The sequence below is a fragment of the Xiphias gladius genome, chromosome 16 (genome assembly GCF_016859285.1).
Source record: "Xiphias gladius isolate SHS-SW01 ecotype Sanya breed wild chromosome 16, ASM1685928v1, whole genome shotgun sequence".
NCBI lineage: Eukaryota > Metazoa > Chordata > Actinopteri > Istiophoriformes > Xiphiidae > Xiphias > Xiphias gladius.
Window position 1 is genome coordinate 26541026 of NC_053415.1, and position 21309 is coordinate 26562334.

General features: G+C 48.2%; 1 protein-coding gene across 6 annotated transcripts; it reads left to right on the plus strand.

Annotated features, from left to right (window-relative positions):
* Positions 1-1410: 1410 nt before the first annotated feature.
* On the plus strand, positions 1411-20277 carry LOC120801950 (norrin cystine knot growth factor NDP). Of its 6 annotated transcripts, none has more exons than XM_040149321.1 (3): positions 1411-1523; positions 12477-12953; positions 17308-20277. In XM_040149321.1, the coding sequence occupies exons 2-3, from the start codon at positions 12747-12749 to the stop codon at positions 17530-17532; spliced, it is 432 nt and encodes a 143-aa protein (XP_040005255.1). In that variant the 5' UTR covers positions 1411-1523; positions 12477-12746; the 3' UTR covers positions 17533-20277. The 6 variants fall into 6 exon arrangements, with proteins under 6 accessions (XP_040005255.1, XP_040005252.1, XP_040005253.1 ...); XM_040149318.1 differs by lacking the exon at positions 1411-1523 and adding an exon at positions 1542-1714; XM_040149319.1 differs by lacking the exon at positions 1411-1523 and adding an exon at positions 1850-2830.
* Positions 20278-21309: the final 1032 nt, after the last annotated feature.

The following is a 21309-nucleotide window of genomic DNA, read 5'->3' on the forward strand; positions in this document are numbered from 1 at the left end:
TCAGCCTCACACAGCTCGTGTTATTCTTTTTGCACCTCTCTTAGCATTGTATTTATTGTTATTCCCACACTGTTTGACTCGCCTCATCTTATTTAATCAGGCCATGAAAAATTCATTAGTTTGTCATGCTGTGCCCTCCCCAACCTGCTCCCCTCCTCTGGCTGTGTGAAACATGTTGAAAGAATTCATCCACAACATAGGCACTAGATGATGTGACTTGTTTGTCAGGCTGCATCTGGCTGTGTTTTTCCACACCTCCATTAGAGGAATATGCTTTTGTCACGAGGGTCAATTTTTGATATCACAGCGCTCATTTTGGTAACTTAAACTGTTTAATAAACCACCAAACTGCAAACGTCCCAGAGTAATATATATATATATAAATATAAATGTAACATATCGTAGTAATTTGGCAGCAGTTGTGCGCAAAGCCTCGGAGAGGGTATGTCTGCTGTTTTCTCAAGGTAACGCTGATGCTCCCCCCCCTCCCCCCCATTAGATCTCCATTCATCACAGTTTGTCCCCTTTATATCTTCAGGGTGTCTGTCTTCATGTTGAGCCACGTGAGAATGATGAATGAGGTTGCTACGGGTTGGATCTGCTCCGTGCTGGGCTCTATTGCTGTTGTTTTCATCAGTTCCAAACATACAGGCACCGCAGCATCATGTAATTGTTTACAGATGAAGACAAATAAGCCAGAATGGAATATCCGCCAGGTGACTCCTACTAACAACTGACCCACTGGGTCCTGTGCATTTTTGAATCCAAAGTGATTAATGCATTGCTTTTATTTATTTATTTTTTATAGATTTCAATTAATACATGGTGATATAGTCTGTAGCGTTAATTTTGCAGTGGCCTATAATTTTGAACATTTGCTAAACTTCCATGTTAAATGAAGTTGAACATATTTGTTCTGGTATTTTTTTTTTTCTCATGATGACATATTTAACCTTTATATAAAACTTCCCAGCATCAGAATCCCGACTGTACGTACAACAGAGATATTCCCATCAAGAGGAGATTGCCATGGTGAGTTATTTAACCTCCCATTTAACTCCTCTTCTTTTCCACACTTCTTCCCCCTTTCCCACCCCACCTGCACACCCCCACCCTTCGTGTCATGGTAAGAGAAAGCGTGTGAAGAGGAAGGCCACGGGGGCCAGTTGTTTTTAAATAAACTGAATCTGCTAACAGTTTTATAACCCTGACCTCGTAAAACTGCCTGCAGCTTTTGGTCAGCTCTCCTGATGGGGCAAGCGGAGCCGTCCAGGGCTGGAATTCCCATTTGCCGCTGTGGAGCGTGTTGGTGCGTCAGCTGGTGAGTGTGAGAGAGAGAGAGAGAGAGAGAGAGAGAAAGGGCGTATGATATACGATTGCTGTGTCACGATCCACATGTGACAGCCGTCCTCACAGGCAGAGCATCCGAGCTGCTCCCTCGGTCTGGTGATTTCCCCCCGCTCAGGGAAAAAGTGACAGAGTGTGACTGTGGGACAGGAAGGAGAGAGGGAGAGCAAGAGGAGGTGAGAGAGACAGTGAGACAGAGGGAGGAGAGAATAGCGCTCAGACAATCAGTGTGTGTGAGAGAGGTAGAAAGAGGAGGAGAGAGGAGCTGGCAGGGAAACAATAGTTGAACAACAAATCCAGTGTTGTGTGCAGGATCTCAGCCTCTCTCTGGATACCTCTGCTGTCTTTCTGCTGCCGGGGGCTGAAGGTAAGTCCACCAGCATGGGTGTCAAGCCTCGGGATCAGGACACCTATAAATACGGGGGGATCCTGTCCTCCTTTTTTTTATACCCAATGCGCTAAAGATAGATTCTGTCAAAACCTGCGGTGACTTTCTGATCAGCCCTTAAAAGATGCCACAATTCTGTTAGGGATGCGAGATCATGTCAGGCATGTCCGTTGGACATCGGTGCATTTTTACATGCAGTAGCTGTGCATGCATGACACACAGAGTTTGAGTTCAGCGTCTCCTCGCCTTTTTCTCATCCCCGTGCTCAGGTGCGCATTCCTCTTTTACTGCAGGTATTTTGTGCGCCCCGTGAGCCCAGAGACCGCGAGTGGTTGTGATTAGGACGTAGTGTGACACGATGTGTAATCGGAGGAAACATGTTTGTGTTGGCGCTGGCGGGTACGCTAATCAGGCACTGACAGTCAGGCTGGACGGATAATGGAACCCGTGGAGCTAGCAGGGGCTGTGTGTGTGCCCGAGCGTGAGGTTAATGGCAGCGTGAATAACTTCGGATATGTACGGATATGTGTTTTACAGATGCACGCGTTCGCGTCCATAAGTGCCTGATTGACTTGGCCTGTTCCGCTGGACCCTGAGGCTGCTGGCTTATGCTAGAAGGAGATGATGACAGATATACTGTAATAGACTCTGTGGTAGGTAGGAGGAGGAGGAGACGAGCCACCAACTCCATCCAACTGAGAAGGAGAGGCGTGCGTGTGATAAAGAGAGAGGGAGAAGGTGTTTAAATGAAAAATGAAGTGACAACAAAAGACTGGGGGATAATGAGAGGGGGGAGAGGAAAAGTCAGAGTAAGAGGAAAAACATCTGAGAAAAAGAGACAGGAACAGTGAACCCTTCAGAGGACAGGCAGCGCCAGAGAAGGACACAATAAATAGGAGAAAAAGAATGAAACTGAGATGTGTGAGAGGGGGAGAGAGACAGAGGGCTGGAGGAGGTGAGGGTGACAGAGAGTCTGATACGACGAAAGAAGAGAGAGAGAGAGACCGAGACCGAGACCGAGACTGTGTGATGCAAACATCCCGCCAGACATCCCTCCCCACTTCCAGTGACACCAGATGAGAAACAGTTTGCACAGTAAGAAAATGTCTGCTTTTTTTTCCCCTCTGAGTCTGCATCCTCCCCCCAGAACGGCGAGGAAGAGGAGTAGGAGGTGTGTTTGAAACCTCGCACATTCAGTCAGGTGCAGATAGACAGCAATGCTCTGGCAGTGCGGTGCACGGTTGGTTTTGTGTCTGAGCTCTCATGTTTCATATTCTCACACGTGCAAACACACACACACACAGGGGCCCATTGTGAGTGTATTTATTTGGACAGCGTTGGAGCTCCGATAGGCAGTTCACAATGTCTCACCGCCGCAGGAATGTGCTTCTGACAAATGGATGCTCTGCATGAACCGCAGGCCATCGAGAAGATCCTTAATGCCGCCCTGCCAGACAAGCATGTGCCCGAAGAAACCCGGTCCGACGCGATAAAACAAACACGCCCACGACTCCTTTGCTCGCTCTTTTCCAGGGCGCCTTAGGCCCGGAGCCGAACGGAGGATTGATCTAGTTTCATGCTTTTAGCCTGCAGCCCGCCGCGCTCCCACTGTTTTTTCTCGCTCTCTGACGAGGATGGGGAGAACAGGGGAGGTGGATTTAGGATTTGAGGTGCATGTGTGCGTGTTGAACCGGTAAGATTAGGGTTTCTGTTCCTATATCAAGCCAACTTTAGCAACACACTCTGAGCGGATACGGTACAATAAACAGTACGCAGAAAGAAATAGAAACCTGAGAATATTCATAGATGAATGTCCTCTGGTTCTTCCCTCTCTGTCTCTCCACAGTTTCTGAGATGCCTGAATGGTAAAGCTAACACAAGCCTAGCCTCAGCTCACATGGCCGCCTGTCACTGGCCGTACAATGCTCTCAAATGCACACTGTTTGTCTTATCTTTACTGGGGGGATATATTTAGTGAGGAGCTTAGCTTTTAGGAGGTTGGCGCGTGGTGAGGGTAAGAGAGGGTGAGTGTGTGTGTGTGTGTGTGTGTGTGTGTGTGTGTGTGTGTGTGACAGAGAGAGAGGAAGAGTAAGTTTGTGTGTGCATTTCGGGAGCTGGCGTCAGTAGACAGTGAAAGAGCTTGGCACTCTGCATGCCAAACTCTGTGTGTGTGTGTGTGTGTGTGTGTGTGTGTCTGTGTGCGCGTGTGTGTGTGTGTGTGTGTGCATGTACTGTATGTGTGTGTATGGCTGGAGGACAGGTCTGCGGGTCTGTACCCCCACCCCCCTCCCTCCGCGCCTCACTCCAGTCAGGAATCTGCCCTTTAGTTTATTAAAAGCTGGTGAAACAATGGAGGGAGGTGAGGTCGCGGAGGAGCGGGGGTGGTGAATAGAAAATCGTGACGTAAACTCTGGGCACGGTGCAGCAGGGTAGCAAATCAGAAAGGAGTGCGATGATGTCGCTGGAAAGAGGGGAAAGGAAAATATATTCACCGTGGCTCAAAAATCGACACTTCCCCCACTCTACCTGTCATTTCTCCCCCGTTCCCCTTCCTCCGGCATCCTCCGATGCACCTGTTTTCTGCGCGCGGCCGCAGGGGCTCTGTGACCGAGCTGCCCCCTTGCCGCCGCCGCCGGGGGCCCCGTCCCCGGACAACAACTGTGCACTCAGCTGCCGGCTGGTCTGCGTGATAGAGCGGAGGATCCCTCTGAAGATCTGGCTCCTCAGCCGGGCCCATGTGCCATCCCACACCAGCATCCCAGCAATGTTTAGAGCCCCGGAGTAGCAGCGCGACGGCCGCGGGCCTATCGCACCGCGCGGCCCCCGCGCACTACATGTACGTACGTGTGCGGGTTCGCACGTGTGAGAACAAAAACCCATGAGTAAGGTGGGCAGGGGATATTTATACATGCACCCCACTGCTAAGAACAAAGCGTGGTAATATGGACCGAGAAACTCTGTCCTACGCAACATACGGTTCGAGCAGTTGGGAGGCGTCATGGCGGCACTTTCTGCAGCAGAGTTGGAGATAACGTCATTGTTTCACTTTTACCTCTGGGACGAAAAGTCTTACTGTGGCCTTTGCGGCACCTAAGATCTCTTGGGCGTTTTGGGATGACGGCCCTTTTCATTATTGACAGTGTTCATTTTGGTTTATAAAAAGCCAGAAAAATATGAAAAACGTACATCACAACTGTCCAGATCCCAAGGTAGAGTCTCCAGATTGCAGTGGTGGAAAGTAACTAAGTACATTTACTCAAGTAATGTACTCCAGTAAAACTTGGAGGTACTTGTGCTTTACTTGAGTGCTGCTTCATACCTCCACTCCACTACATTTCAGAGGGAGACTTGTACTTTCTACTCTAGAGCTACATTTATTTGACAACTTTAGCTACTTGTTACTATTAAGATGAAGATTTTACACGACGGATAACATAACAAGGTTTTAAAATACAGCACATTGTTAAAGATCAAACCGGTGGTGTCCAACCTTTTTGGCTTCTGACTTGTGTAGTCTGGGTCGCATTTCAGATGTCTGTGAGCTGTTGACAGCTCCACCAAAAAGTGGTTTTTCCCTCTAAACTTCTCACATGGTTTCATTTCAATAAATGTGTAAATGATCCAATATCTCAGCAAAAATCAAAGATTAGAGAAAAAAGTCTGAAAACTGAAAACAGTTCTTTGTGTCAGAACTCTGTTTTTTTTTTTCTTCTTTCCTCTACCATGAATTATCTCACGACCCCTCAGATTCATCTGGTGACCCGGGATTTTTTAAAACTGTATATGAAGTTGTTCAAACCAGCTCCACGTCCAGCAGCTACAACAGTAATATGTATTAATCATTTAAAGATGTCAAGTATAATAATTGCTCTGTCAGATGGACCAAACCAGTACTTTTACTTTAATGCTTTAACTACATTCTGTTGCTAATACTTACGTATGTGTGTTTTACTTAAGTGGGATTTTTCATGCAGGACTTTTATTTTTACACGGCTATATTGGTTTTGCTTAAGTAAAGGATTTCAGTGTGTGTGTGTGTGTGTGTGTGTGTGTGAGAAGGCAGAAGGCATATTTCAGCCTCTAAGAGAGACATCACAATATCTGCAGTCCTTAATCTCGGAAACACCATCTCATGACTCCCAAAGTCCTAAAGCTTAAAACCAGATGGATTGTGGCATGTTAGGAGGGTAACGAGGGATTGTGTTGTGGTTATGTGGTTTGGCTCCCCGGATTTTCTTAACCCAGAGTGGATCTTTTTGCAGATACTGGACCCTTCTTAAAGAAAATTTGATTTACTCTATGACATACGATATGTCTTTTAATAAGCAGTAAATGCAGAACTAGAGATTGGTCTTATTAAGTGTGTAGTTACATATAATACATGCTATTTAATAATTTCATTGGCCTGTGGGCCTCCGTCTTTGGCTCTCCAGTAAGTTTTTGACTACCGGGAATTCCACCTTGGTCAGTTAAAGAGCGAAGGAGAATGCTTTAGGTTTTCTGGGTTGTTGTGACACATTATTTAAGTCATACTTTGCCTCGGAAAAAGCTGAGCCAGTGGACAGACTCTACTGACTGATGTAGCAATGCCACCTCCCCTGGTAGCCCAAACGGGGTGGATGTCTAGGTTGAATCTAGAGCCGAAACGTCGATCCTTGTCTTGATACAAGTCAGCTGGAGCTCAGGTTGCGAGCGACATTTGTCAGTTCAGCCGGCAGAGTCGACAGTCGCTTGTCTAGAGTTGAGAGGCTGCTTTCGCCTGCCTCTGTCTAAAATCAAGGACCCTTTTAAAAAAAATAAAAACTAAAAAAAAGCCACTAGTACCAATTTCAGGTGATAAACCTGCCATCGTTATTTTGGTAAAGTGCACGGGTGCCGTGTGAAAGCGTGTAATTAACAATAATACAAAAATATTTGAGTTGCGGCTCTCGTTGAATCTTGCCTCTATTGGTCCAGGGTCTTGTCTTTTATGGGCTGTCCACACATAAAATCACTGTAGAACCACCACCCCCCCCTCTCCAATAATGAAGCCACTACTCCAGACTACTTGTTTTGGACGCGCTTCAAACTTGGCAAGGATTTGATGGCTAATTCTGGATGTCTCCCCTCTTCCCCAGGCAGAACAGAACCCACTCTCCCCTCCTTTCTTGTTAGAACAAAATATCCCTTTACCCACTTGAAGCAGAAACAGTGTGGCCTCTGTTTTCTACCGTTTCACCACAAGCACAGTTTTCCCACTCCACCGAGCTCTGAACATGGATTGCTCTCACTCATGGCAGAGCAGGGGCTTTACAATGATAGAACTGAGATCCTGGACTCAGGCTAGATGCACCTAAAACCTTAACCATGACCTCACTCCGTTTCCTGTCCCAGACTGCATACTATTGCTCAAACTCATATGTATCTGAATGCATTTTAACAGAGATAAGGTGGCCTTGCCTTCCAAAAAAAGACCTCACTTCGTCAAATGGAAAATGTGACTTTCTTGGGGGAGGTTTACTGGATGAAGCCTGACCTTGCAACAGTTTTTCTACAATATTCATCAAGAGAAACGGTTTACTTTAATCCATCTGCAGTTTCATGGGTAAATTTAGAACTAATGACTGGTTGTATTCCGCGGACCTCTGCCGCCAGCATAGCTGCTCTTTATAATGAAAACAGTAAAGGCCCAAGGTGACATGGCGGCTTTTGATCCAAAACCTCATTATTACAGCAGATGGGTACAAATGCTTTACCTTTCTTGGGGATAAAAAAGGAAGTGATGGAAAAAGAAAAACTGAAGGACAGGTTTTGGGAGGATAAAAGTAGAGGAAGAAGGGCGCACTTTAAAGTGGAACACAATGGGGATTTGTTTTTGCAATTATATCAGAAAGAGAAGCTCGGTTTGAGTGGATGATGGGGTTGATTCCAAACGATAGATCCAAGAAAGATATGGACCGTAACGGTCTGGGGTTCGCCGTCATTATACGTGGACGAGAAGGGGTGGGGGGCGGAGGGGGGGCAGGGGGTTCCAGCTGCTCTTTGTGAACACCCAGGGCGCTATAAATCTGAGTCCAGGGCAGGTGTGGGTGAGCTGGAGGAGAGGAGGACACCCCTAGCCCTGATACCGCCCAAAACCTCCTGACCTTTTCTACGTCTGCCTCAACCTACAGTGCGGCCAGGCATCGCAAACACGGATAAGCACTCAGTTTGCACACTCACAGCGCAATAATGAACTCACCCACTCAGATATCTCCATATATCATCCTAAAAGCTCCATTATCTGAGCCAACTGCCTTTCATAGCTATGTACTGAATCACCACCTTTCAAAGGTTAGGCGTCCGTCGCCAAAAGAGACACTAACGTGATGTGTAGTCCCCTTGTAGTGAGTGATGTCCCTGTTTGCATAGCAATGCAGTTACAGCAGAGCTGCCTTAGCTGGCTGCGTAACAGGCAGACGCCAATCAACAGAAAATCACCGCTTTGCTGCTCAGCTAATTGTTAATCAGAGAGGACAGAGCTGGCTGACGACCGCAGTAACAACAGCTGGGGTAGAGTGAAGTTTATTTGGCCTGTCCTGGCATTTACTAGGTGGATTACTCCGGTTGTTATCTCTGTTCTCTTTACTTCACTGTAGGTCCAGGACCTGTTTTGTCTGTTAAATAAAAACTATTTTATGATTTATTTGTGATTTACAAGGAAATTCTGGAAATGTTTTTTTTTTTGTGACCATAAATACAGTTGCAGTATCATGTTTGATCTGAATTGATTTAACATGTTTTCACCCTATAAATCCCTTTTACTGGGTTTACGAGATGCTACAATACATCGGCTGTTCCTCATTGCAGGCCTGAATTCGCAACGGGGAGAAGTTGGCAGCTACCCTGGGGCCCTGAAATCCCCGAGTTCACCGCATGTAAACTGGTTTTGGTACTTTGATTAGTAGAGGATTGGATGAGGAATTTGCACCAGTTTTGTACAATATCAGTTTGTTTGGCCTCTCTGGGGAATCTGCAACAAGCTGTGAGCACGGCATTGACATATCATCACCTTTTAAGCTGACATGGCACCATAAACACTCATTCGGATTCACATTTACGGTAACCTCCTTTTAGCTCTTCTCTTTTCTGCTTTGTCTCCTCCAGCTCCTGGGGGAAATATCTGGCTCTTTAGCTGCAGAATGCTCCGCTATGTTCACCAGCTGCTCTCCGACTGAGTCTGTCTGCTGTTTGTTGCTGAGCAGGTAGTGGACAGTGGCTTCTGAGAAGTGTTTCTCTGGAAACAGCTGCCTGCTGCGGCCAAAAACAACGCTAAGAGAGCGGTGAGAGCAAACCAGAACAGCAAAGTTGTGGGCCGTAAAACTAAAACAACAAGCTGAAAGAAGCTGAAATTCTCTGTAGAGACAGGGGGAACTACAGAGTCCAGTAATTATCTCGGTTCATAACTATGAGTGAACCCTTTTACATTAGACAAAGTAATTTAATCAGTTGTTATGATAAAACATTGATCGTAGCAGCTTTAAAACTGGGCATGTCGCGAAGCTGCCCTGTGTAGTCTGGGGTATGACCTGCGCCTGATGGGAACCACGGGGCACATGCACAATGCACAGAGGCCGGTAGGTGAGGGTTTCTCACAGGTTAATCCAGCCACGTCTCTGCTCGCCCTTCTTCCCTCTGCCGTGCGTAGGAAACCTCACACTGATTTCGTCCATTAAATGACGCTATCCTGGATGAGTGTGTGATGCCTAAGACCAGCAACTAATGATGCTGATTGTGATACCAGCAGCTGACATGGGGATACCGGTGGTCAGGTACGGCTGGGCAGGGCCGGAGGTGCCGAGGGGGCGCTGGCTGTATAAGGCAGCCCGCTGCTACGAGGAGACTGGGCCGTCTGCTATGTAAACCCTAGAGCACATGTTCGACAGGCCAATGAAACATCTCGGGGAGTATTTATTTTAACAGGCCAAATGATACTTCTATTTCTCTCAAGAGGAATGTTAAGGTTAAATGATTCCCCTTAGACAGAAAAACACAGGGGTTGGAATGGGGAGGAGGGGGGTGAAGACGGAGGGAGGGGGGACGGGGGGGGGCGGGTTGTATAAAGAAAATAAAAATTGTAGTCGAGTTGTACAGCAAAGAAGATGGATGCTAAAGTGGGAGCTGTGCTAGGATGCAAAACTTTGTTAATTTCCTCTGCTCTCACTACGACAGACGCTCCTGCTCAGGGGTGTCTTTACTGCCCCAGCAACTCAGCGACCGAGGCCACCGGCTTCTCACGCACCCCGTGGTGTAGCACAAAAACCTGGGCTCCTCAGTCGGCCCCTCTCCCCTTTTAAAACATTCATTGTCTTACGCTGGGCCCTACACTGAGAGACGATTACTGTATTACTGTATTTCTCACAACAACATCAAAAAAATAGGACTTCATTGTAACCGTTTTTTATTTGCAGAATTACGGTGAATATGCTTCTAACAGGTTCTAGCTCGGCCTGTTGCAACGTAAAAGCACTATAATAAACCCTGGCCCCAGTACTAACACTACAAATAAAGGATCGGAACCTGCTACTACTCTCAAACTGACTAACTGGTCTTAATGCAGGGAGTAATGTTAAATAAATGAGGCTGCTATATTGTTTCAGATACTAGAAATAGTCTGTGAAATTTACTCGGCCAACAGTAATACTGTAGTTCACTGTAGTAATGCTAATAACGTAAAATGTCAAAATCGCAAACTTTGAATCCAAGGCTTTCTGATGGCCCTCCCCATGCTGGGGCCCTGGGTACTTAGGGTCCCTTTCCCCTCCACTACCACACCCATGCGTGCACCAACTGTTACATTAACGTAAAAAAAAACAGTCGACGCGTACAGATTAGGAGCCGGTTGCACTAGCCCTCCCTAACTTAGTTATAAAAGAAGCACCTATCAGCTACAGAATAGAAGAACCAACCTCTCTGAACAGTTGCTACCTGGAGATTAGTCGTCCCTAAATATTTACAGCCATTACCCGCCTGGTGTAACTGTTAAGTCCCCGACTGAACCCGATGGCCGAGAGCCGACAGTGGCTTTTTAACACATGATCCGTTTACGGCGAGGAGTAACCTGTGTAGTATGGTCAACACACCTGCCCTGGTACTTGATTAAATGCTGTTTAATAGTGACGTAACCTGGAAAGATTTTATATTGCATTTCGAATGGATAAGACAATAAACCTTAGATTACAAAACATTATACCAACAACATCACACTACATGACCAAAACACGTCAGCTAGGTTAGCGTGAGCTGACATTTCCCGTCCATTCTAAACTGCATGAATACTGACTCTGAAAAAAACCCACATTTCTCCATGTATGAACAAAACAAAGCAGGACCTACGTTTACAAAGGATTGGCAGTCACAGTGTTCTGCCCCCCCCCTCACACTGTAATCTTCCGAAGCTACAGATGTTTGCTAGACACCAATCTATGCAATACTAAAGTCTAAAGAACCCAAGACTTTTCTTTCTTAAGTTTCAGGTTAGTTTGTTACATTTTTTGAGACACGCATAAGCTATGGCACAGCTTCAGCGGCCGTGTGCGTAAACGCAAAAGTTCAGCCACCCGAGACAAAACCTTTGGATGTGGATCCATTTACAGACATCCCAACCTCAAGAACCTTTCTACCTGTTTTTAGATAGACTGGGTTGAAATCGTGATAATTCAAAAAAATCTTGAACTATAAACCTCGATCATTGCGCTCCCTCCTCGCTCGCTGACCCCACATGTACACACGCCTCCGCCTAATTCACAACACATTGCCTGTTAGAAAACCTCCCTCGGCCAGCCCCAAACTCCCTCTTAACACGAACCCTGTTGTCAGGAGGACAATAAAACTATGAAGCTGGAAAAAGAAAAAAAAACTACATAAATACATGTAAAAATATGCTGCAGGACTGGCAGAGGGTTTGCAGTCATGAGAGGGCCTTTTGAAAGAGCAATTTGTTTTAATGAAAGAGCCCTTCCTGGGGAGAGGAAAGGGCCTGGCTGCAGGCTGTTTGTGCGTGGCTCGAGTTTCTCCTCTGCAGGGGTTAAAGTGGGATTTGGCAGGTGGGGGGGACCCGAGGATTCGAGGGCCGGTCCGACTCTGCGTCTCGCGAGGATTTGCCTGGCTGTTAACACCAGAAGCGCATTTCTCACGAGCGGAACAGGCGATTCTGCTCCTCTGCTCTCTCCTAATCACGCACTGCTCCGATCTGTATAATAACCTCATGAATTTATAAGGTAAAGCTCTTCATGTGTCCCTGGATAAGCGGGGCGTGGCGTCCTCCGCCGCCTCGTGTGATGTTGTTCTGTCCGGCCTCTGTCTGTGCGTCTGCTCGTCCCCCTCGCTCTCTGTTGGGACACTGAGATTTATGTACTTGTTAATCGAAGGTGCCAGAACGCCCCGGCCCACTTTAACCCCTGCTCCTCTGTGATAAAAAGCACTAGGACTTATGTGTCTACATGTGCGTGCAGGCCGTCGGTGTGCAGGGGCAGCCAGGTCCGGAGACCCGCACGCCGAATCAAACAGTCGCAAAAAATGGCAAAAATATCTATGAGCTCTGGGGGTAGCGTCACCCACTAAAGGGGAGTGTGTGATCTTTTACAGCATTTACAGTAGTTCCCTTGGATACAAAAGGGACTAATACACAAAACATACAGTCTACGCACACGGTTTGGTTTTTTCCTCGGGTTGATCTCTTCGTGTTTCCACCGACGGCTTCTCGTTTGTTTTCTCCTTTCAGACTGTGGTGGATCCAGACCGTGGGGGATGGAGCGGCCCGACAAGGCAACCCTCCCGCTACCTTTCTCCCTACAGCTTGCTGACCCTGAGCCTCCACTGTACTAGCCAAAACAAGACAGAAACAAAGACACACCCCATCGCAGGACCCTGAAGTACGACAGGGGCTGAAGAACTGCGAGAAAGAGAAGCAGAACGAAACACAGATAAAGCCAGAGACGACGTGACGTGTTGGACGTCCCGTGAGGATTGAGAGCCTCGGGGTGGCCCGATCATGAAACCGTCAATCTCTGGGGGCCCCCCCTCTGGCCTGCTGCTGGTCCTGATGTGCTGCCCCCTGCTGGGCCTGGTCCAGTCCGCCAGCAGCAACAAGGCCAGTGACAACGGACACCCACACCTGGGAGACTCTGACCCGGAGCGATGCATGAGGCACCACTTTGTGGAGACCATCACACACCCGATTTACAAGTGCAACTCCAAGGTGAGGCAGAAACAGACCTGCACACGCACACACACACACACACACATACGCCCTGTAGGCCGGTCTGCTCTATTATGGTCACCCACTCATATTTGGTAACAAGCTGTTTGAGGTAACACGGACAGTTCTGATAAATGAAGTAATTTGTTACAAATATCAGAGAAACAATTTGTTCCAAACCAAGCCCCAGAGACGCAAAGAAAACCCACAAGCACTGGCCAAAAAATCCCCCAACACTAACTTAAGAGTCATTTATCTCACACACATTTCTCTCCCTCCACTATTATTACTCTTATTGCCCCTCGAAAGCCTCCTCCATTTGGCCGGTGCAGTGTTTCTTTCTTTTGCTCTCTTTTCTTTATCTCCGTCGCTCCATCACTCAGACGAGCCGCGCTTAGTTTCCCGGGGCCTGTGTATACGTCTGCGTGTGTGTGGTTCTGGCCGCGGGCCACGCTGCAGACACACTCTCAGCGGGGACTCGGCTTCGGCCGAGGTGGACGTCCCCCTGTCGGCCTGCTCTCCGTCGCCTCCGCCGGGGGCCGAAGGGAGAGAGATGGGCTGGAGAGGGAAAAGGAAAAGCAGAGAGTTAGCTGATGATGTGGAGGCGCGGTGCTCGTTCTGTTCCTTTCTGAAGCGTCAGGGAACTTAGAGATAACAACTTTGTGCGAAGAGACAGATGATCCACTGAGTCGTGCCAAACACGTGAATGCTGTTGTGAAAAGGGGCCGTCGCTTTTCTCACTTTCCTTTTGTTGTGCACAGGTGCAGTTGTTCTTTTTGCGTGAGTGATCAGTTCTTGGGTCCTTTTTTTTTTTTACTTTCTGACTGAGTGCATGGAGCAGGTGTTCAAACCGCAGCTCAGCTCAGGCAAAGCAGGGCCGAGCACACTCACAGCATGGGCTGGGCTTTCTATTACAGTGCATGGAGAACTGACGGGAAGCCTGGCAGAGCAACTGTTCTACACCTCAGTCTGTACAAGTTCACCCAAAGTTCACCTGCATAATGACTTTCTCACTGTCCGTGTGTGTGTGTGTGTGTGTGTGTGTGTGTGTGTGTGTGTGTGTGTGTGTGTGTGTGTGTGTGTGTGTGTGTAAGCGGGTGTTTGTTGGGCGATGTGTGGGTGGAGGAGGAGGGATGAACATTGAACTGAAGGTGATCTGCTGCCCCGGTGCAGAGGAGGGTTCTGGATCTGCATTCTCCTCCACTGTAAATTCGAACTTCCAAGGACACTCCGCTAATTTTACGCACGGAGCTCAGTTAACTCGTCTCGAGGAGTATTAACCAGCCTGGAAGTGGGTTTCCGTCCTAAACGAACGGCAGGCTTCAGCCGAATTTCGAGAAAATCCGCAAAAGAAAGTGCAAACTAATACTCGTTTCCATCCGCTACCGTTGAGACAGAAACAGTAGGTGGCGCTAATTTTCCAGTTGGGTGCCATTAAACCAAACCACGTTTGTACACCAACTTTTCCACCTCAGCCAAGCGTACAAACTTTTTTTGCGATATTTTGAGAATATTCCTGCAACTCTGCTCTTTTTTAATGCGTCATCAGAGTCGTCTTACCCTGGGCTTGAGAAGGAGGGGGTTGAAAGAGGTGAGCATTTAGGAGGCAAGGGGGCGTAAAGACAGATGTTACTGAGTCACATTGTGGGAATTGCCGAGGGCGGAGGGCTTGACCCACACTAGTGACTACGTCAGGATATCGGAGGCTTCAGTTTATGTCGCGGCCGACGGTTGTGAATGTTTCAGCTTCGTTGTTGAGAAAAGTGGCCTTCGCCTACCCGAGCACAGACGTAGGAGAGTTAGCCAAGAGTCCAAGTATGAAAGATCTACTCCCTCACAGGTGTCAGCACTTGTTCATGTATGGAGCAGCTTCGTTTCAGCACAGCGGCCGTCGTCAGACACGTCCTATAAATCGGTGACAATAAGCCCACATACGGTTTACACAGTACAGGATCCAAAAGGACAACAGCCACTCTGAGGGTGGGTCCTAGCGTTCATTAATCTGAAGGAACATATAACACAAACATCTCTGAAGCGCGCCGAGCCAAAACACTGATGTGCAGCAAACTGACAGCGCGCCGGGGCTTTAATTGTAGCTTTGTGTAAACTAAATCACTTTTTCTGTGAGTTTGCCGTGAGGAATGTCCAGAAAACACTGTAAAAACACCGTGAGACCCGCAAGCCCCTGTGGCTGTTCGTATGGGGACAGTAGCCAGGAGCGTGAATCAGAGCTCGATCGAGGTCCAGGTAGTTCTGCATCGGCAGATGGAGTTTGCTGAGTTGACATGGAGATGGCCCAACATCTCTGAACCAACCTCTCATTTTCTTTTCTTTTTGTCAAACTCCTAGTTTCAAGGTCAATGAAGAACTTTCATGCTCAACAAATTCAGAATCAAGGCTGCAACCAACGACTATTATTGCAGTTATTGTCGTGATTATCATGATTCACTGTTGATTTTTCAGCTATTTTTTTAGTCAATAAAATTGTTGTTTCATCTGGCCGACTGTCCGAAACGCAAAGATGTGAAAATAAAATGAAAAATGACATGAAACAGAGAAAAACAACAGATTCTCCCAGTTGAGAGGCTGGAAAAACAGAGAATGTTTGGTAAATGACTCAAGTCATTACTCGATTATCAAAACTTTCAGAGTAATTTTCTGTCGACTGACTCATTGGCAAGGCTGGATTACCAGCCGCCCAGGGGCTCCAGACCCTGAGAGGCCCCGGAAGCCGCTGGTTTTGGCATTTTGATTAGTTACAAATGTGTTTTTGCACCATTGAAGTATAATATCAACTAAAGTGGGTCCTGTATTATTAGATAATCAACTGGCCCTGTTTTACGGAGGGGCCCTGTGTCGAGTCGTTTTAAGACCTTTATTATTATTATTATTATTATTATTATTATTATTATTATTATTGTTATTATTTGAAGATATATTGAGTGATTGCTTCAGCACAGGAGAACTGGTTGCGAGACTTACTGGGAACAGAGGTCTGTGGACTGGGGGTCAGTGGAGGCCCACAGAAGGTTTTCAGCTTGGTAGGGTGCCTTGTTAAGGTCACCCTACCATGCTAATTGATAAACTGTTCCAGTTCTTGTCAGTGCGTTTGGTCGTTGTGGTCAAAACTGAAACATTGGGCCACTTTTGTTAAATTCATCCAGAGCCAACCCACAGTCTGAGAGGGAACTGTTTTAAGTTACAGGTTCCCGCAAAACAAAATCTCTCACCTCCGCCTGCCATTAGCAGGGAAAACAGGGGGTTGATCTCAGTGATGGGACGTTGTTTCCCACAGTCCTGCTCGGTTTTATTACGTTTTTGTTTTCTCACGTCACTTCCACCGGGACAATTTCTTGCTCATCCGGTGCTCCAGCTGTCACTCACCTCACATTCGTCTATGCATCAAAAGAACCCGTTCCCCGGGAATCCGACACGCGCAACACTCCTCCCGCTCCAGTACTCCGCTCCCCCTGCGCCTCCACTTTTCTCTGCGGCATCCCGCTTCGGATGACGCCGCTAGCGAGCTCCTCTCCATCACTACGAGTGGCTTGGTAAACACGTGAAGGGGTGAATGAGCATCCACCGTGTCTTTCTTTTGATTCAGTCATGAACGTAAGGAGGAGCGGGAAAGGTGGCGACGGACAGGAGGCAAGCAGAGAGGGAGAGGGGCGTCACAGAGGAGGAATTGTTGCTGTTTGACGGCCTGATCCTCGGCTGGTACAAAGACGAATGGTCTTAAAGTGGCGACAACACTCCCGATGTCTGTGTGTGCGTGTGTGTGTGCCACCCTGCCATGGCCCCAGACAGGCTTTTGTCAAAGCGGTACACGGGTGGCGACACACAGCAGCTGACGGAAGGACGTGACACAGGAGTCTGTTTAGGGAGGTGACAGGAATGTAGTGACCCACAGAGGAATGCCGGTCAGGCAGTCACAACACTAATAAGGCCAGCGTTTTGTATGTTCAAGCATGTGTGAGCGCGCGTGAGAGCTGGCTGATCGGACTCGGGGGAAGCTTGACACGGTGGTTTTGTTTCCACGGGCTACAGTACATTCGATCGCTCTGGGTGGAAAGAAAGTGGACTTGGCGGCGCGTGACCCCGAGCTCTGCGCTGCAGCAGGTGTAGGAATGTGGGACTGCTCCCGTTGCTATCTCACGGTTTGCAGGTGCAAGGCCGAGGCTGGGAGACGTAGGAGACATTCTGAGCCCAAACAGACGGCTCACTCTCAGACCAGACTCAAACACTGCCTCATTGTACCCAGAGACACCCCCCCTTCTCATCCCTGACGGAGCCTGAAGGTCACGACAAACCTGTGTGAATGACTTATCTGTGCTTTCTTGACTCTGTGTTCCAGATGGTGCTGCTGGCGCGCTGCGAGGGCCACTGCAGCCACACGACCCGCTCTGACCCCCTCATCTCCTTCAGCTCCGTGCTCAAGCAGCCCTTCAAGAGCACCTGCTCCTGCTGCCGGCCGCACACCTCCAAGCTGAAGGCGGTGCGGCTGCGCTGCAGCGGCGGGACTCGCATCACGGCCACATACAGATACATCCTAGCCTGCAACTGCGAGGAGTGCAGCTGAGCAGGGAACGGCACCCTCCCAAACCCTCAAGACTCTCAAGACCCAGCATTTTTCCTTGGCCTCGGACCTTAACCTAAAGCTATCCAGATCGTTCCTGTCATTATTGGATCAGAAAATCGCCCCAGGGGACGGCAGCCCGAGCTGCTCGTTGTTATCTTGGGAGTGATAGTTTGGAGCATTGGTACAACGCTCACGTAGGCCTTAAAATTGGCCTGCGGCCCTCGGGACTCAGACAGAACGTACAATTTCTCTCCATTATTCGCGTTTGAACAGCATAAATCATAAACAAGAAGCATATTTCAGCACACAAGGCCAAACACCACAAACTGCTGCTCCCACGGGCTAGCTGGAGACCCTCCTCACTGCACAGACACACTGCTCTCATTACAGGCCATAATTCATAACATACAGGCTCACAAACCACGGCATGAGAGCTTATTACATATAGCTGTAACAGGCTGCCTCCGGCGCCATAAAAACTCCACCACGCATTAGACAACAAAACAACACGCTTCGTTTAAAAGCGGGATGGGGAAAAGACGAGGCTCGGTGAGAACCAGCGGGTCCACGCGAGCCCAGACGTGTGGCGGGGTCTAAAGAGGGGCACCTGCGCCGTGCTTGTTCACCCAAGCATATTTTACACACTCCCTGCAGACTTTCATCTAGCTGCGTAAAACGCGACCAACGCGGAGAGGAGAGCTCGTCACGCGAACTGTAAAAATGTAGTGGCGGGCGGCGTGAAAAGGAGGCCCGAGGGTGACAGCAGACGGAGGATAGAGGTCTGGCCGGCCTGTGGGTGGTGCTGAGGACTGTCGACAGACCATCAGTGCTCATTTGAAGTGTAAACTGTTGTATTTGAATCTTTGTGACGTTCCTGTCAACATTATTGAAACTGTAGCTTCTGTCATGAAACCGCCGCTTTTGCCTGTCGTGTATCGTTACCTATGACATGTCCAGTGTTTTGAGTTGGAGGAAACAGCCTCGTCAGAAAAATTGCTACGGTTGCTCTGCATACGTCTGTGAGCCTGCGCACGATGTCCTCGTCGTCCGCCATGACGAATACGGAACTTCAGACCCACAAACGATTCACTCTGGGTGTGCCGGGCTCAAACATCAGAACTTGCGGTCAGTTTGCCTGAAGAGAAAAATGAAGAACTGAGTCCCATTGTTTCGATTGTGGTTTCTTCTTTTATAAAAACTCCAATTTTCTAACACCGCACACATTTCGGTCATATCGATAATCGGGGCTTCTATGGACGCAAATAAACACCGGAGTAATTTGAATTCTATGGGCAACTGATAACCTTTCTCTCTGAGTTTATAGTGTTGAAGTATTTTACTTTGAAACCCATCTGTCTGACTTTTTTGACATTTTCCAGAAGGTTATTTCAGGTCCTGCACAAATTCACATACGTAATTCGAGCGTCCGATGGTCAAAGCTGCTCCGATTCAGTTCAGTTCAATTCTGATCTAAAATTTAAGGCGAGATTTTTAAAAAAATCCGGTTGCTTTAAACTAGATCGGTTACATCCAGACGCCAAAATCCAAGGTGAAAAATTCAAACTTGAACATCCGGGCACCGAGGACGATCCATCAATCGGACCTTTGTCCTATCAGGACAAAATCCTGTCGGTCACATAATCCCAGGACAAAAAAGCGAGAGGTTACCGGGAACCCCAGGAATTTTCAAAGAAGGTCTTCAGGCCACGTAAATACAGGTTTTCAGAGTGAAATGCTCCAACGCGATCGGTCGTATCAGCGGCAACGGCGTGAACCTCTCAGTTTGGACCAGCGGGAACTTCAAGCAGCTGCGGTACGGCTGCAGGAGAGCGACCGGCGAGCAGCGAGGCTGACATCAGTGGGATCGGATTGAAAACGATAATACCAGGTTACATGCACGCACTGCTTCCTGTGAGCCCACTGTGCACACGGAGGCAGTTTAAATCTAGCACAGGAACTGCAAAACAGAACTGCTACTGACACATAAATACAAAATGTAAATAGATTGAATTTGAATATGTTCAAGTTCTCACTTGTTCACAAATAGGTATACAGCTGCTATTTAAAAACACGTGTAATCTTTGCGGCATTTCTTTGCCTCCAGGGAGTTTTAGATTGTAATACCAGCCAAAAAGGTAGACGTGAAGTAGGTGAGCAGTTCCTCCTGAAATCAGGGCCATCTTGTATCCTTTACTGGAAACCAGCCTGTTAGTCCCAGTGCACCAAAGGCTGTTTGGTGCAGTGCTACAAAGGCGAACGTGAATGAAGTAAACATGGACGAGTCTTAAAGAGAACTGGGGGTTGGCAGGATGGCCAGAGAGACGAGACTGACCCTTCCTGCTGGAGTCTCCACTGAATCCCACCGGCCCCAGGGAAGCCGCCCGCCCCCGCGCCGCGACTCCAAGGGAGAATAAAACCTCAAATCTGTGGCTTAATCAAGAAGCGTATCGTGTTGATTCAGCACAGCCAGATGTGCAGAGCTCTACGACTTGCGGTAGAGACGCTGCGCGGCCTCCACGGTGCCTCGATGTTGGGTTCAGAGCTGGGACGCCCCTCCCCTGCGGGACAGCACAACACGCCGTTCCGGTCTGTGGACGCTTCAGTCCCGCCCTCGACTGACAGCGCGGCCGGCCGCTTCACGCGTGAGCCTAATAAATGTGCGCCCCCCTCCTCCTCCTCCTCGACTCCGGAGATTAATCTGCCTTTCTCGGCTGTCTCCTCTCACTGTGTCGCTCCTTTATCAACACACACACACACACACACACACACACACACACACACACACACACACACACACACACACACACACTAGGGGAGAGGAGGCATTTTGTGACATGAAGCAGGAGGTGTAATTATTTGGGGAACCAGCGTGACAGGATGACAGAGGGGCAAGATGATGGCTGTCAAGCCGTGTCCCATTAGAGAGACACGAAGGAGACTTTCTAATTAAAGAAGCCAAACTATCATTCGTCAGATACCGGTCTTCACCTCAGTCTGTTTCCAGGTGTGAGGCAGGCAGGCAGGCACCCCTCACATCAGCAGACATCACACACACACACACACACACACACACACGCATTTATTCATCCTTGATCCTAATCATAACCATCCAGGGCCTTTAATAAAAACCAAGCAAAACAAAAAAACCGTAGCATTTTATTGGACTGCACCATCCTATAGGTGAAACTCTCATTCCATTAAAAATGCCGGACGTGAAACCAGGACAGCGGCCGCGTGCCTGTGGCTGACAATCAACCAACTCAGCGCCCGCCTTTTGTCTTGGGCTGTCGGCACATAGTTTACTGGGAGAGTATGAACGGGATAACGACCGTTGGGCCGTTATCCCGTTAGGTTTTCAGGCGAGCATTAAAAAACCGGGTTTCCTCGCCGGGATCAGTCCTCCTGGTCATAAAGGCCATTTCAAGATCCCGGAGCGGGATGGTCAAGTCCGCAGTCCCGGATTTCTGGAACCACATCTACTGAAGTTGATTAATCAGTCTGGATTAGCCAAACCGAGGGATTATTTTCCTCTGCGTTAACATCCCCAGCCGCATGTTTTAATTATGACTTCTCCCGGACATAGTTTCTACTATTACAACCGCGTTTTACCATGTTATTATTCAATATCTGTTCATGCAGCAGGGTCCACTTATGGCGCAGCGCACGACGACACCGTAGTGTGTATTAAAGCGTTTATTAAATATTTCTACACTGATTATAAAGGCTGAGTTGCTTAAAGTAAAGGGTTGTAAGGCAGGAAAGGAAGTGCAGGGTACC